General features: G+C 56.4%; 4 protein-coding genes across 4 annotated transcripts; 2 read left to right on the forward strand and 2 right to left on the reverse strand.

The window, feature by feature from the left end:
• Positions 1-596: 596 nt before the first annotated feature.
• On the forward strand, positions 597-4,307 carry DCS_01335 (filamentation protein; the record flags this gene model as incomplete). The annotated part of the gene is made up of 3 exons (XM_040798668.1): positions 597-723; positions 775-3,629; positions 3,684-4,307. 3 exons carry the CDS (start codon positions 597-599, stop codon positions 4,305-4,307), a joined length of 3,606 nt encoding a protein of 1,201 aa, XP_040659551.1.
• Positions 4,308-8,042: 3,735 nt separating this feature from the next.
• Positions 8,043-9,407, forward strand: DCS_01336 (uncharacterized protein; the record flags this gene model as incomplete). Its single annotated transcript, XM_040798669.1, has 1 exon — positions 8,043-9,407. The coding sequence occupies one exon, from the start codon at positions 8,043-8,045 to the stop codon at positions 9,405-9,407; it is 1,365 nt and encodes a 454-aa protein (XP_040659552.1).
• Positions 9,408-11,033: 1,626 nt separating this feature from the next.
• Positions 11,034-12,569, reverse strand: DCS_01337 (uncharacterized protein; the record flags this gene model as incomplete). The annotated part of the gene is made up of 1 exon (XM_040798670.1): positions 11,034-12,569. One exon carries the CDS (start codon positions 12,567-12,569, stop codon positions 11,034-11,036), a length of 1,536 nt encoding a protein of 511 aa, XP_040659553.1.
• Positions 12,570-12,623: 54 nt separating this feature from the next.
• Positions 12,624-14,461, reverse strand: DCS_01338 (uncharacterized protein; the record flags this gene model as incomplete). The annotated part of the gene is made up of 2 exons (XM_040798671.1): positions 12,624-14,171; positions 14,450-14,461. 2 exons carry the CDS (start codon positions 14,459-14,461, stop codon positions 12,624-12,626), a joined length of 1,560 nt encoding a protein of 519 aa, XP_040659554.1.
• Between the last annotated feature and the right edge of the window lie 417 nt (positions 14,462-14,878).

The following is a 14,878-nucleotide window of genomic DNA, read 5'->3' on the forward strand; positions in this document are numbered from 1 at the left end:
GTACTAATCTAGAGTAAAGTACATGTACAGTCCATTTGCTGATGAAGGCAAGTACTAGTACTTGTGCAGTGGGGGCTTCGAGTACTTAACCGACTCAGAAGCACAGTAATACTCGCACCTGCTCCAAGTACATTTTTACTTGTACTTGTACAACGTACTTACGTACATGTACATGAAAGTAAGTACTGTAGTCATCGTACCGTGCTGGGAGGGTACAAACCCAGATGTGCAAGGCTGCGGGCAGCCACCAATGAAGGACGAGAAACCGCAGCGGAGGCACAGCTCCATCAGAGCAACGAGCACCTTCGCAGGGTACTGTACCGAGGGCATTGTCGTCACCCTACTCGCGGCACGCCTCGACACACCACCGATGCTACATCACTGACAGTATCCTCCCACCTTGCCTCCCCAATCGTCCAGCTCCGGGCCGCGAACCTGACCGCGGACGCCTCGACTCGCCTCGTGACTCCCGTCGCGTCGTGCCCTGGACTCGCCATGCATCTGGTCCTCCACCGACTGCCCTGACGTTGATGAAACATGATGGTATGTTTGCGACACGCCGCTGTATCGCCTGCCCATCGTTCTTCTTGAAGCTGATGCGACGCGCCCAGACCAAAGGTAGCCACTACGTCGAGCTGCTGGAGCTCGCTCGCTGCGACGGCAACTGGGATGCCGTTCCCGAGCTCGTCCGCAAGGTCCGAAAGCATGCACCGGAGAGAACTTGTACGTCACGATGTGTCACCGTGGCATACCCAGCCCCTGCGCGGTAAACAGACTCATATCCTCTCCCTCCAGGCCTCACACTGGCCGCCGAGACCGAATGCGTCATTTCGAAGGCGACGACGGCCGGCGCTCGAACCTCTGGCGTCGTTCCAGACCTCGACATCTACGCCAGAGTCCCCCAGCTCCTGACCGCCATAGACGAGGAGCGGGTACATGTCGAAGAAAAATTCCAAGCCCAAGTCTGCGTCGGCTGGCTGCACTGGGTCGTTGGAGAATACAGTCTAGCCATCGTTCGCCTGCCGAAGCGGCTCGAGGAATTTGGCACCGGCCTTGACCCGGCCAGTTTGACGTTCGAATGGACCCATGTATGCGCCTTGAAGTCTGCCTACCTGAGGGCGAACTGCCTCATGCGCGAGTCCAAGAGGAAGGAGGCCCTCGCTGCGCTCGAGTCTGTCGTGCCGGCGCTGAATCGCGCCTTGACGAGCGAGGTCCGAAAGCAGCTGCGCTATTGGTCCGAGCTTTTTCTGACGGAGCTCTGTCTGCTTTTGAGCGATGCCATTGACGACGGCGAGGCACCCTTGGATGACGCCCTCACGCTCGCGCCACTTCGCAATTGGGCCAGGTACTGGGAGGCCATGCGGGCACCCAAGCCGGGAGGCTACGGCTTCAAAGGTTCCGTTCCGCGAAGGCAGATCTGGCTCGTCTACTACATGGCTCTCTCGTGCATCTTGAAAAACAACTTGCCTTACGAAGCCGGCTTCGTCGAAGGCTTGCCCTTGCCTACCGGCGTATCATGGCGCAGTCAGCTTCGGGCCGAGCTCAAATACGTCGAGATGACGTACCGCACAATGCTCCTGGCCGAAACCCATTTCCCGCGAGCGGATGAAGAAAGAAGCGAAGTGGAGGCATTGGTCAAGCAAGTGATGGAGAACTGGTCCATTCTGTGCGGCCGAGGGTGGCGAGATGACGACTTGGGCCACGGGGGTCGTGCCGCCATCAGCCGTGGCGTTCTCGATACCCTCTACAGCGCGGCGACTAGGACGTACCACTCGAACGCGATCCTCCGCTCCCTCTTCACCGTTCACCTGTCCGTGGCCGAGTTCGACCTCGCCTTCAAAGCGCTGGATTCCTATCTTGGCATCGTCAAGAAGAGCAAGGCTAGGGCGGATAAGACAGGTGAGGTAGAGGCGAACATGGACGACGACGGAACGATTCTAGAGATCATGTCTCTCGGCATCATGGCTCTCTGTCGCTATGGGAACGAGCAAGCCGGGGAAAAAGCACGACACCTCGGCGGGCAGCTCGAGGACTGGCTGTCCAAACTGACGCGACTCAAAGATGGCGAAGACGCTCAAGGCAGAACGTCGGAGGATATGAGGAAGAGTGATTCGTCGCACCCCGTGGCACCATCCACACTGGCATTGGCCTGGCAGGCCATCGGCCTCTCCCATGCCCATTGGTCGAGGCTGACGCACGAAGCCGGGTCGAGGATGGAAATACAATCCAAAGCCATCCGCTGCCTACGGCAGTCGTTGGCTGCAGAGCGTGGTCGGCCCAACGATGTCCGAGGCTGTTTCTGCCTCGCCCTCCTTCTCGCCGAGCGACGGGAGCTGACGACGGCAGTGGAGCTCACGAAGACGGTACTCCTGTCCAGCAAGAAGGCGGACGAAAGCGGGAGGCTTCAATACGGATCGCACTGGCAGGAGAGGAGCCTCATCCCGCTGTGGCACCTGCTAGCACTGCTGATGAGCGCCAGGCAGGACTACGCCATGGCCTTCATGGCATGCGAGGCCGCATTCGAGCAGTTTGAGGATCCCACCATGCTTTTCGGCAGCACGGACGCCAATTTCCGCAGCGAGCATCTCAACGACGCCGGCGTCGGCGGAGCCTTGCCGGAGTCTAGACGCGGATTGGTGGACGAGATGGACGACGGGGAGAGGGAGGCCATCTTGGAAGTCAAGATGACGCAGCTGGCCCTCACCGAGCTGACGGAAGGCCCAGAAACGGCGGTCAACTCGAGCCACGAATTGCTGACGCTGTTCTCGCGCCTGTTCGGCAATGTCACGGCAGAGGAGGTCACGGGCAGGCACAGGCCAGCACCACCGAAGTCGTCGGGAACGTTGCGGAGCATGAGAGGCAGCATCTTCGGGACCAAGGTCGACCGGTCGAGACCGCCAACGAGAGACCCGAGCGCTTCGACGATCAGCGAGAAATCGGGGGTCATGGTGTCGAGACCAGCGACGGCGCAGGGCAAACCGATGATCCAGGTGACGGAGGAGGAGAACGGCAACCACGACGGCGGGCCAAAGTCGCGGCGGGCCAGCTCTACGCATGGACTGGGGAGCGCACCCAGGAGGAGAAACAGTCTCAAGAAAAGAAACCGGAGCGGAAGCGAGGCCAGGATGGACAGCCAAGGGGGGACTTTGCAGGAGGCAACCGCCTCGGACGGGGACACCTACTTCACGTCTGCGGCCGAGCCCGACCTGGCAGGTGCCTTTTTCTTGCCGAGCAAGCCCTCTGGTGCGGCGCTGCTTCCGTCGAACGGGAAAGCGGCGGTAGCGACGGCCACAGGGTCGAAAAGCGCCGAGTGCGCGGAGACGTCGGCGGAAGGGTCGTCGGCGTCGCCACCCTTGCTTCCGTTGGTGCAGTTCTCCAAGGAGAAGCAACGGGCGCAGCGGGTGACGATCTTGGTCAAAGTCTGGCTCACGATCGCGGGCTTTTATCGTCGCGCGCAGATGCTCGACGATGCGAAGGGTGCCATTGCCGAGGCCCAGAAGCTCGTTCAGGCGTTGGAGTCGGAAGCGAGCGGAGATTCGCTGCGCGGTCGAGGTGGCGGGTCCCAGGCCGGTGCCGGCTGGGCGGAGACGAAGAGCATCGACGAACTGTGGGGTGACGTCTGGTCGGAGGTATGCATTCCTGCACCGATGACGGGATGGCACGAGTTTCTAACAGCAGCATAGCTCGGCCTTGTGTCTGTGGCGCAGGACGACCCGGTCACCGGCCGGTCCGACTTTGAGTATTCCCTGACGCATTGGCCTAATCATCCGGTGGCGACGGTCGGACTCTGCAACATCCTGCTGGACATTTACAGCGAAGAGATTCTCCCGACGCCGGCGATGGCGCCGCTCGAGAGTGGCATGGACGGGGATGGCGGCGAGTCGTGGGCGTCGTCGGAGCCGAGCAAGAGGCCGAAGGGTGAGACGACCGAGGGCCTGCCGTCCACCCCCCTCGGACTCGGGCCGTCCTTTGGCGACAGCTTGACGCCGGCGACTCGGGCGCAGGCGACAACGTCCCCGGGTGACGACGGCAACGACGACGAGCTTCCCGCCCCGTACAAGGCGTCTCGGCTGCCCCTCGTCGACCGGCTCGCGGCCCGCGATCGTGCGTTCACCCTGCTGTCGGGCCTGACGCGGCTCGGCAGCGGGTGGAGCTATTCGGATGCCTGGTTTGCCCTCGCGCGCGCGCACGAGGAGAGCGGACAGGCGGACAAGGCAAAGGAGGTGCTGTGGTGGTGCGTCGAGCTCGAAGAGGCCATGGGCGTGCGGGACGTGCGTTGCCTCGGGGGCGGCCGCTACGTGACGTAGCGTGATGCCGGTCGAAGATGTAATGTTGAGGGAAGATGGTGAGTGTCGAACAGGGACTTCCTCGGTCACTCGACAGGTAGTCGATTCATGTCAGTACCGGTTTTGCGGAATGCCGAAAGCCAAGACGACCATTCCACATGCCACATGACGCTTTGGCTTCCCTGCGAGATGTGAGAGACGGTAACAACAGAAATAGTAGTTATAGCGACAGAATATCTATAGCGACAGAATATCTATTGCAGCAGCACACCTGTTGCAGTGGCACATAGCATATATAGTAAAGATGGAGTACATAATTGCTGACAGCATAATCCTGTGTGGCAAGCTGCCTCCCTCAATAAAGCGAACATGGGTCCCTAAGTGCCGGGATGCCTTAGGTGAGGCAAATCACGGCATGTGTAAGTACTTGAAACGTAAGGACTGTACTGTAGTTTATGTTTGTATTATTACAGCTATTTGTACTGCGGGAATGAGTACCTGTGCTGCAAGAATATTTGTGCTGCCGCAATATTTGTATTGGCGCAGTGCCATTTTTTAAACAATGCTTTTACTGGCGGAATACTTTTGGCGCAATCTTTTTGCTGGCTCAATAATTTACTGGCACAATATTTTTCTACACCAATTCTTTGTACCGCAGCAATATATATCCTTCATCATTAGATACTTATATAGAAATGGTCGTAGAAATACTGTGACATATGGCGCAGGTGTGTAATACGGCAATATTGTTCCGTCCTGCGACAGGAGATATGTTGTAGCGATAGGTATACAAGGTCCTGTAGGTAGATCATGTAGATGTACTCCATAGATGTAGATGTATTCTAGTATAAGGTATGCTCTTGCAATACTTTGGTGGACTGCAGCCAAAAAGTACGCAAATGGCGGCCAGCCGTCCAGTTCTTGGTTGGGCACTTCCGACGTCGGATAGGTAGTGGAAGAGGGCGAAATCATCAGTTCAATACTCAGCAGAGTGGCAGAGTATACTCCATGATCCGAGACTCTTGATTCATTCACGTACTGTATGCGCAGCAGCAATCATTGCAAAAGCGGCATGCCCAGGCGTGGGCTTGTTTCGCCTTTACAACTACAAATTGCGACAGTTCGTACTGTAAGTGCTTAGAAATAAATGCGTGTGCTGTATTACGGAGTACGGCATCCATATTTAGTACATGCTATTACTGTACATGTAGTTCTAGTGATAGTACTTACAGTAATAGATCGTTACTAGCACGGGAAGGGATAGAGCAACCAATGAGCGCGCCCGTACACGTGGTCCTCGTCCAGATCGGGCAATAAGGACAGTACAAGTACGTCTTTAGTGCTGCAGAGTACTTGATACTCCGTAGGTGTACAGTAGTTGTACATGTACTTGTTTGTATGCTGTTGTGCTCCGCACAAGTACTGTACTTATAGTACTGTATATGTATTTCAGTATGTGGTATGTTACTCCGCACTCCGTAATTATGTTGTTTTTCCTATTCCGCGCAAGACTTGCCCGTGTATGAGAAGTGCACCTATGTGTATGCGGTGCCGAATGTCCAGCAACTAGAACTGGACCAGTTTTGCTTTCAGCTACCCTCCACCAGCCGCAGTTGGGGGAAGGGGGGGGGGGGGTGGCAGCCGGTCACACGAATAGTTGCCATCCACCTATCGCAGCTGTGGGCAGCCGAAACTAGCAATACATTCGTATGCAATCCAAAGCCAATTCAGCACCTAGGCCTGAACCACTTTTTCTTACTAGTCATCATCCACCAGCCGCAGTTGTTCGCAGGTGGCAGCCTGTCACAGGAATGGTTAGTTGCCACTCACCTTTTGCAGCTGTGGGCAGCTGGCATCGACCTGGCGCAGCTGTAGGCAGCTGAAACTAGCAATACATTCATGTACATGCATGTGTATGCGATGCCAAAGTCAATTTCAGCAACTAGGCCTGAACCACTTTTACTTACTAGTTATCATCCACTAGCCGCAGTTGTTTGCAGTTGGCAGCTTGTCACAGGCGTGGCTAGGTTGCCATTCTCCTGTCACAGCTGTGGGCAGCTGGCAAAGGTTGTTCGGCACCCAAAAGCCCCCGCTCGTCACACTCTGTAGCTGGCCGGCTGCTGAAGCCTTTCCGCCTCAGCTTCTTTGTATCGTTACCATGGATGAAATTAAATTCTCTTGCTTTACTGGTCTAGCTACATGCACATGTATTGCTGAATGTCCTGTGCATCCCAATCGTTCTGGTCGAGGCGCCAGGCAATTGGATAGGTGGGTTGGACCGTTCATCTGATTGGATCGGAAATCTGATGGGCCAGCATTGGCACCATACCGTAAGCGGTAACAAGTCCAATATGTGCGCTGTGATGCAAGTTCGGTAAACTCCTGCGGAGTACCGGAGTACTCCGTACTTGCAGTAGATTCTTTCCCATATCAAGTTGGTGGGGCTTTCCATCGGTTTGACTATTGGTCACACCTCGAAGATATGTGGGGCCCACCGATAGGTATGCCCCAAACCTACGGTACATAAGTACACTAGTACACTACTTGCACTAATGCATGCACTTTCAGTTGCTCTTTCCTAAATAGGAAATCCAACAACCTGCTCTTCGGTTCGTCAAGGCTTCGTGTGTTTTGGCATCATCGCCACCTCGTCGGCCTTCGTTGTCGCCTACATCCTTTCCGCCCACTGAATAGTTACAGATCATTCGTCGACCATTGCGCATCGCCTAGCGTTAACATGCACTAGTCCTGCATCGTCGAAAAGTATCGACCGCAAGGATTCCGAAGCAGCCTACAAGCCAGCATGCAGCAATGACAGTGGTGATGGAGCCGGGATTGAGAATGAAACTCCCTCAGTCATCTCTCTATACTTTCTTGACTTGGCTGCCGAGCAAGCGTTGCCAGCTAGTGCCCACAGCTGCATCCAGCTGCGCGGATGCAATCGCCTTTCATGACAGTGTCCCTCACTCTTATTCAAATCATACGCCCTCCTTAAAGCAATTGGTCTCCTCGAAGGACAGTGACAATTGGGCACGTTCTAGCCACCATTAATCGATTCATCCGCGGTAAAACAAGCGACTCTCCATCGAAGCCAGCTTCCTTCTTGTTATTGAACTCCTCTCGAAATCTGAGCACCCGCGAGCCAAGAGGACCAAGGGCAAAGTTAAACCAAAGACTTTGCCGATTTCAGACCATGCTCTTGCCATTCTTGACTTCCTATTGGATTACATATAGTTAGCGGGTCTTTCGTCATGCATAGGAGTGTCGACAGTCTCAGCCCCTGTGCCACTGGTTCCACGGATTGCATCGAACGAGCACCTGACGGTGTAGAGGAGCCTGCATATGCAAGATGCATACCGCCATGGCGCTGGAAGATGCTGTGACCTCTCTCTACGGAGTTCCAATCTTAGCAAAGACTTTGAATCTCTAAGCTCTGTTCTCTGATCAGTCATCCTGTCTCTTTAGTCAATATTAATTCCCTCTTTTGCTCCCCAGCGTCGGTCTCTTCTCATTCATTCTTGCAACCTTCACAACACTGTTCTTAGCTATACCAAGCAAGAATCGAAGAGCAAGCAGAATAGCAACAGACCCTTCGTCTTCTATCATTGCATTCAAGCACCCTTCAAAGACACTGCTACAGAAAAGTCGTCCGATCAGCCAAGCCATCTGCTTCTACTCTTCTTCTTCTACTTACACCACACAACCTCCCTCCCTTCATTCACCACTACCGCCTCGCCCACAGGGCCCTACACAAATATGGAGCCGGGTATCAACAATACCAGCTGGTTCAACGCAGAAACCATGTCTACGTTCCCTGACCCCGAAGACGTGTTGGGACTTGACACCGAAGCATATATGGCGACTGCGAATACCGACTTTACCACTACCGCCTTGCCCACAGGGCCCTACACAAATATGGAGCCGGATATCAACAATACCAGCTGGTTCAACGCAGAAACCATGTCTACGTTCCCTGACCCCGAAGACAGGTTGGGTCTTGACACCGAAGCATATATGGCGACTGCGAATACCGACTTTGGCAATGCTCCCACCTTTGGCAATGCTCCCACATTTGGTAATGCTATTCCCTCCGAGCAAAACCCCTTTGACAATGCTCCCATAAATCGCGAGGCTGCTACCTCCACCACAGATACCGAGGTCAAAATCATTCACCATTCCTTCTATAAAGGAAAGAGCCGGTTGCAAAACCTGAACCTTGCTGCCCGGAACAACCTTTGTCGTTGGGTATACTGCATGGAGGGCGCCAATAAAGACATGCGGCTGCCATTTATGAAGCTCCAAAAAGCTACCTGGCCGTTTGAGAGCAATCTGATGAACGCAGCCCTCGATAGTGTTGCAGAGGGAAAGCTACCTCGTTGCCAGATTCTTACCCTACTTACAATGTGCAGCGACCAGGGACAACTTTGCACCGATATGACGCCTTCCCGCCCAGCATCCCGACACAAGATCGACACCCTTATTGAGGGCATTCGCAACATCCTCGACAACGACAGTTCCGCAACCATACGCTTAAGAAATGCTTCAGCTGTCTGGAAGGCCGGCATGGTAAATGAAAACTTCGACCCCCTCGATTACCAGCCAGGCTTGGTGTCCCCTCGAAGATCTGCTCCTCGTCATACGCAATACAAAAAGCACTTGGGGAAGGCGAAGGGTCCCCGAAGGGTCCGCCCGGTAGATGGCAATTCCAAGTCTCTCGGTCGTCGGCCCCAACAGGTATCCCTTCCAGCATCTACTGCCATCCAGTCCTCGGCTCCGCCAGAAGACTTTTCCACAATTCCTATCGTTCCTGCAATCCCTGCCGCTCCCGTCGTCCATAGCGGGAGTGACGTGATGACAGGAGGGGTGGTAAAGGGATTGAACATCCGCTCGACGGACCCTATGTTCGGGACCTTTCCCGCCGACAGCGCATGCCTGGGAATGGAAATCTTCATTCCGGGCCCCCCCTCTGGAAACCTTCCCGCAGGAGACGCATGGATGGAAACAGGATTGAGCCTTGATACCGAGTATGACCTATCCTTGAGCACCCCCTCGATTGATTCAGGGCTAGAATTGGACGACAAAATGGTGCGTGTCGCAATGGAGGAGCCCCCCCCCCAATAACCTTCCCGCAGAGGACGCAGGGGGAGTGGGGTTGAATATCGATACGGATCATGCCTCAGAGTACTTTACTGCAGAGGGGGCACGGCAAGAGGATGTCCCGTTCGGGGGCGGCTTTCTCTTGGAGGATCCTGAGCTAGGAATGGGAATTGAAATGGACGACGCGACATTATCGCTCTTTCCGGAAGTGGATCTTGCATAGGTATCGATGGATATGGCGGAATTGGCGGCGTTTGTGAAGAGCGAGTCGAGAAAGGAATTCTATTGTCCTGTACCAGATTGGGGGCATAAGGTTGGCAAGGAGTCTTTTGAGTATTTGGCAAATTGATTACGAGTTACTATTAGCAATGCTACTTTTCTCTGCTGTAATAAATACTCTTGATTTCTTGACCCTTGCTTCAATTCCCTAGGCGCCTTCGTCTTGCGTAGGTCGGCTCCTAGCCCGGGACCAACGGAGGTATCCAACTTGTGGGTCGTTAGTGAAAGAACCGTTGAGTATTATTTATTATTTTGGTGCCACAACCTTAATGCGGTATACCGCTTGTAGTTGTATAATTTCCTCTCTCAGTACAGTTTAGTTACCTTAACAACAACAACCTCATCATTGCTAAAGTAATACTACTCCGCACATATAGTAGCTGATAATTGCTAGCCAGCTGGAGACCTAGAATATATGTACCTCGTTTGGTACTAAAATTTGAAAGTAAAGTCCAACAAGGCGCGTACGAAATACGTTTTTCAACTATACCGGCAAGTAAACTGGCCTGGACAGGACACATATTAATAAGCTTAAAAATAGAGTTAGCCACTTGGCGGGCTGACCTAAGCGTCAGCCACCAATGAGCAGCATGGTCCTGCAGAAGCATTACATTCACGGCATTCGAATACAAGAAGCAATTATCAGATGACCAAGACAACCCCAACGAGGTATCGAAGGAACAAGTACTACAAGTGCATGAAATGGATGGTGGAGAGAAGACGCATCATCAGGTATGTGGATGACGCGTTGAAGAAATTCTCGAATCACACGACTGGTTCTGCTTTCCTCACGAATCGGCACTACTGTAGCCCTTCCTTCTCCAGTTTCTGACGGGAACTTAACCTTTCAGGCCATTACGAGCCATCCATCAGGAATGCATGCGTTATCACGATGTAGACTGTCACAGTGACCAACTTTACCGAGACATTGTGTGTGATCTCTTACCGAGCCGAATGGCAGCGATGAAGCCACCAATTCTAGGGTCGGGTAGGTCAACATGGTGTCCCATCCCGGTTCCTGTGTCAAGCGATCCGTCTCCTCGCCCAGCCCAGGCAAGGATGGCCTGTGAAAAGAACACGACACAAGGTGGAGGCTTCCAACAGCACAGATGGAAGGTGACATGCTCACAAGCACTTGGAACGATGGCCGGTGTTGCAACGGCCTCGCGCAAAGGAACGCGTCTCTATTCTGCCCATCCGTTGTTCTGCCGTGGCCCGCATACAAAGCGGATGCCACCCACTCAAACTGGTATATTCATTCGTCTTTTCCACTGTTGCCTTTGCCTTGATGCTTCGCAACCCGTACCTCCCGCCAACCGACCGATCGATGATCGAATGCCCTTCTGCCGATGCCCCTCCGAGCTTCGTCCGTTACTGCCTGCTCTTCAGCAAACCCTGCAGGTAGGATGAAAACCCCTTTTTATCCGTCGACGTGGTGAGCGACGCCAGGAAAACGTCGGCGTCAACCCCGAGGCTTGGGAAGAGACGGTTCTGCAGCTCCTGGATGAACATGTCACCCGTCTTCGTGTAGATGGTCTGCTCCAAGCCGGCAATCTCGTTCAGGACCTGCTTCGTTTGCGCGTCCTGCGAAGGGCGGAAGCTCGGGTTCCGCATCACTTCCCAGCAGACGGCGTGGAACCTGTCAATCATGAAGCGGTCGAACCCAGGGATCGCCGGAGTTGGGCTCCCGCTGGGCGCCGTCGGGCTTCTGGAAATGACGGCGACATCGGGGCCTCCCCAGATGGCCGACATGCGCGTCATGAGCGTGAAAGCAAGCCGGCTGGGCCCAATGTTCCCGTCCAGAGTCTTAGCGAGCTCGGTGATGGAGGAAATCATGGGCTCGAAGAAGCCTTGGTTCGACTCGCTGATGAGCACGCCGTCCAAGCCGTTGTTCAGGATGATTTGCAAAAACGAAAGGTACTCTCGCCTGAGCTCGGCCAGCTGTATCTCGTCGTCGGTGCCCGCGATGGGCTCGCTCAAGCCGCCGAAAATACGTTGCAGAAGCGGGGTCAGCAGCATGTTCAGGACGTCGTAGATCTCGGACTTGAAGCCAAAGACCACCTGATCCAGCAGACGCAAGAACATGGCCATCTCGTCCTTGGACGAGCTCTGCGACAGCAAGCCCTCGATCCACTGCGGCAGCTGCGGCAGGACGGCGGAGCCGAGGACGCCGAGGAGTTTGGAGAAGGAGGATCGACAGGCGGTTCGGATCTCTGCCGAAAAGTTGAGCTGATTCAAGGCGATGAGAATCGCCTCGGCGGCGCGCGCAAACTCGTCCGACAAGGCCTTCTCGGGCGGCGGGTGATGGCTGGAGGCGGTGCCGGGCGTCCAGTCGGAGAATCCGTGGGCGAGCGTCCCCAAGGCCAGGACGATGTGGTGGATCTGGAGGACGGCCTGGGCGTCGGCGGACTTGGCACGGGGCAGGTGCAGCTCCATGTCCCGGAAGAGGGGGTCCATTACGGAGCGGGCGTAGAGGGCCTGGTTCTCGGCAGGCGTGCTGCTCGTCGACGAGATGCAGCCGATGGCCTCGAAGAGGTACAGCTGGCTCGTGAAGAGGGCGTCGGCCGAGTGATCCGACTCGTCCGACGACATGTCGTCGACGTCGGCGTCCTCGCCCGGCATCTCGGCCTTGATGGGCAGCAGATCGCCGATGGACTGGATGACCGTCTCGGCGACGTTGCCGACGCGAGACCGCAGCTGCTTGATGAATCGGTGGAAGAGATACCAGGACCGAGTCTTGAGCCGGACGTGATCGTGGTGGACCAAGCGGACGAAGTTCTCGAGAACCTGGGGGATCAGGTCGGGATGGGTCTCGAAGATGACGCAGTACCGGACGCAGATCTCCATGTACTGCAGCAGGATGGCAGGGTGGGAAAAGCTGGCGATGCCTGCTCGCCGGTTAGCCATGGCGACGGCCATCAACGATAACAGGGCGCGAGGCCGGGCGGCGGGTCGAGGGGTCTACTTGCCGGATCCGACCATCTTCTGCATCATGACGACGAGCCTCTCGGACGCTTCCGTCGACGGCTGGTTCTTGGTGCCGAGCCCGTGGTTCGGCAGGGCGAGCTCGCCAAAGAGGTACATCTCGTAGAGGGCGAGGTCAAGGTCCCGCCAGTCCATGTCCGACCCGCGCTGATCGAGGGTCTGGAAGGTGGTGGCGACGAGAGTGCTGAGCATGTCCATGTAGAGCGGCTGGTCAATGGCGGCGATGGTCTTCTGCAGGTTCTGCAGCTTTCGGCGCAGCTCCTGGAACTCGGCCTCGTCCGTCTGCTCGTCCTCGTTGCCCCAGGAGGAGGTCTCGTCGTAGCGCATCTTGCGGATGATGGCGTCGAGTATGGGCGGCAGCATGCCCGAGTACTCCTGCGGCAGCTGGCCAAGCTTTCGGAGGAACGTGAGGAGGTCGGTGAGGGCGGGTATGACGGTCGAGCACACCTCATCGTACTCGTCGGAGAACAAGCGCAGAAGGTAGGGAAGGAAGCCGCCGAGGGACCGGTTTGCGCGCGTTTTCGTGTCGTCGGTGCTCTGGGAGTCGTCGAGAGCCTTGACGATGTCGGACATGACGGTGTTGACGAGCTTGGCGATGGCCTCGGCGAGGTCGGTGTCGTACTTGGACGTGCCTTTGGTGCCGCCGAGGGAGGGGGAGGCGATGAGCTGGCCGACGATCTCCTGAAGGTTGAGGAAGGAAATCATCTCCATCTTATCCGACGACCGCATCTTCTTGCCGCAAATCTCGGTCAAGGTGTCGATGGCGGTGTCGCGGACCTTGTCCTCGCCGCCCTGGTTCGCGCGGCCGACGACGGGGAGGAGGAGGTTGAGCATGTCCTGGCTCACGACGAGAGAAATGTCCATCCAGCTGACCCACTTGCCGATGACTTTGAGGGCGAGGTGGACGATGGTGTCGTCGTCGGCGTACTTGGCCAGGAGCACCTTCCAAGACTCGGCAACCTTGTGCATGTCCCGGGCACGGAGGCGGTCCTTGAGCTCGGTGTTTCGCTTCGCGTCGTTGGACTCTCGCGCGAGGAGCATGTCGGCGATCTCGTCATGGATCGACGAGAGGATTCGCAGGTAGAAGACGACGCCGGCGGGGTTGGTGACGTTGCTGGGCACGCCGGTGAGGTCCCAAAAGTCGTCGAAGAAGGTCTGCCAACCGTCCTGGTAGAGGAAGACGAAGAGGTACGTCAGGGTTTGCGTGAGCTTGTTCTGGAGCGAGACGGGGTCCGCCTCGGGCGGGGCGTCGGGCCCGTATCCTTGGCGGACATACTGCAGCATGGCGTACTTGACGTAGGCGAGGCTTTCGCCGTCGAGCCGTTCGCTGTGGACGGCAGAGTTGACCACCTCGAGGCAGACCATGCGGACGAGCTCGGAGGCGCGCGGAGATTGGGTGAAGAGGTTGGTGCAGGGTTGCCAGCCTTGCAGGTTGGCGTGCAGCTGGTTGAGGAAAGCGAGCGCCTCGGCCTTGAGCGCCTGATCGGACGTGGTATTCGACAGAATTTCGACGGCATTTTGGACCTGGCATGGGAGTTGGCGTCAGCGGCAGCGCTCTCGATGCGGATGGCAGGTAGGGTGATGCGAAGAGGCACGGTGGCAGGCTGAAGCGGACCGGCCGACGAACCCGGCGGCCGGCTGTGCTCCGACGGGCCTCGGCCGGCTAGCCAGCCGAGAGGCTCGGCAGAGCTGCGACAAAGGTGTCGTCTTGCGACGCGGTGCAGGGAAAGCGGCGGGGCGGCTTCGCGGCAAGACAGCAATGGGGCTCGGAGCTCGAAGGCTCCCATGCTACGAGGCCTCACCTGGGCTTCCATCCTCGCTGAGGCGGGCGGGGACGCCGCAGCCGAGAGCTGATGGAGAGGGCTGATGCTTCTTCAAGAGGAGAGCGGAAGCTGCTATAATGTCGGCAGCGCGGTGCAGGCAGCATGCAGCATAGTTGATGTGACGAGGCTACCGAGCAGTCATGCAGGGCTGGAGGGGCCAGGCGGGTCGACGAAGCTTGGTGGCGGGGTGCAAAAGCCGAGCGAGGGGTCGTCGGGTCACGTCGTCGGCCGGCTGGCGTGCAAGGAGGGCGGGCGGACCGTTTGTTCGCCTTGCCGCTGGGTTGCTGGAGCACTGCTGTCTGCGATTGGGTTGGGCTGGGGTTTCGAGTGCGTGTCGTCCTTGGCTGCACATTCGCTTTCCAAAATGTCGGCGCAGGATGTCGTTGTGTGCTGCTGTGGGGACTTTTT

The sequence above is a fragment of the Drechmeria coniospora genome, chromosome 01 (genome assembly GCF_001625195.1).
Source record: "Drechmeria coniospora strain ARSEF 6962 chromosome 01, whole genome shotgun sequence".
NCBI classification, from domain to species: domain Eukaryota; kingdom Fungi; phylum Ascomycota; class Sordariomycetes; order Hypocreales; family Ophiocordycipitaceae; genus Drechmeria; species Drechmeria coniospora.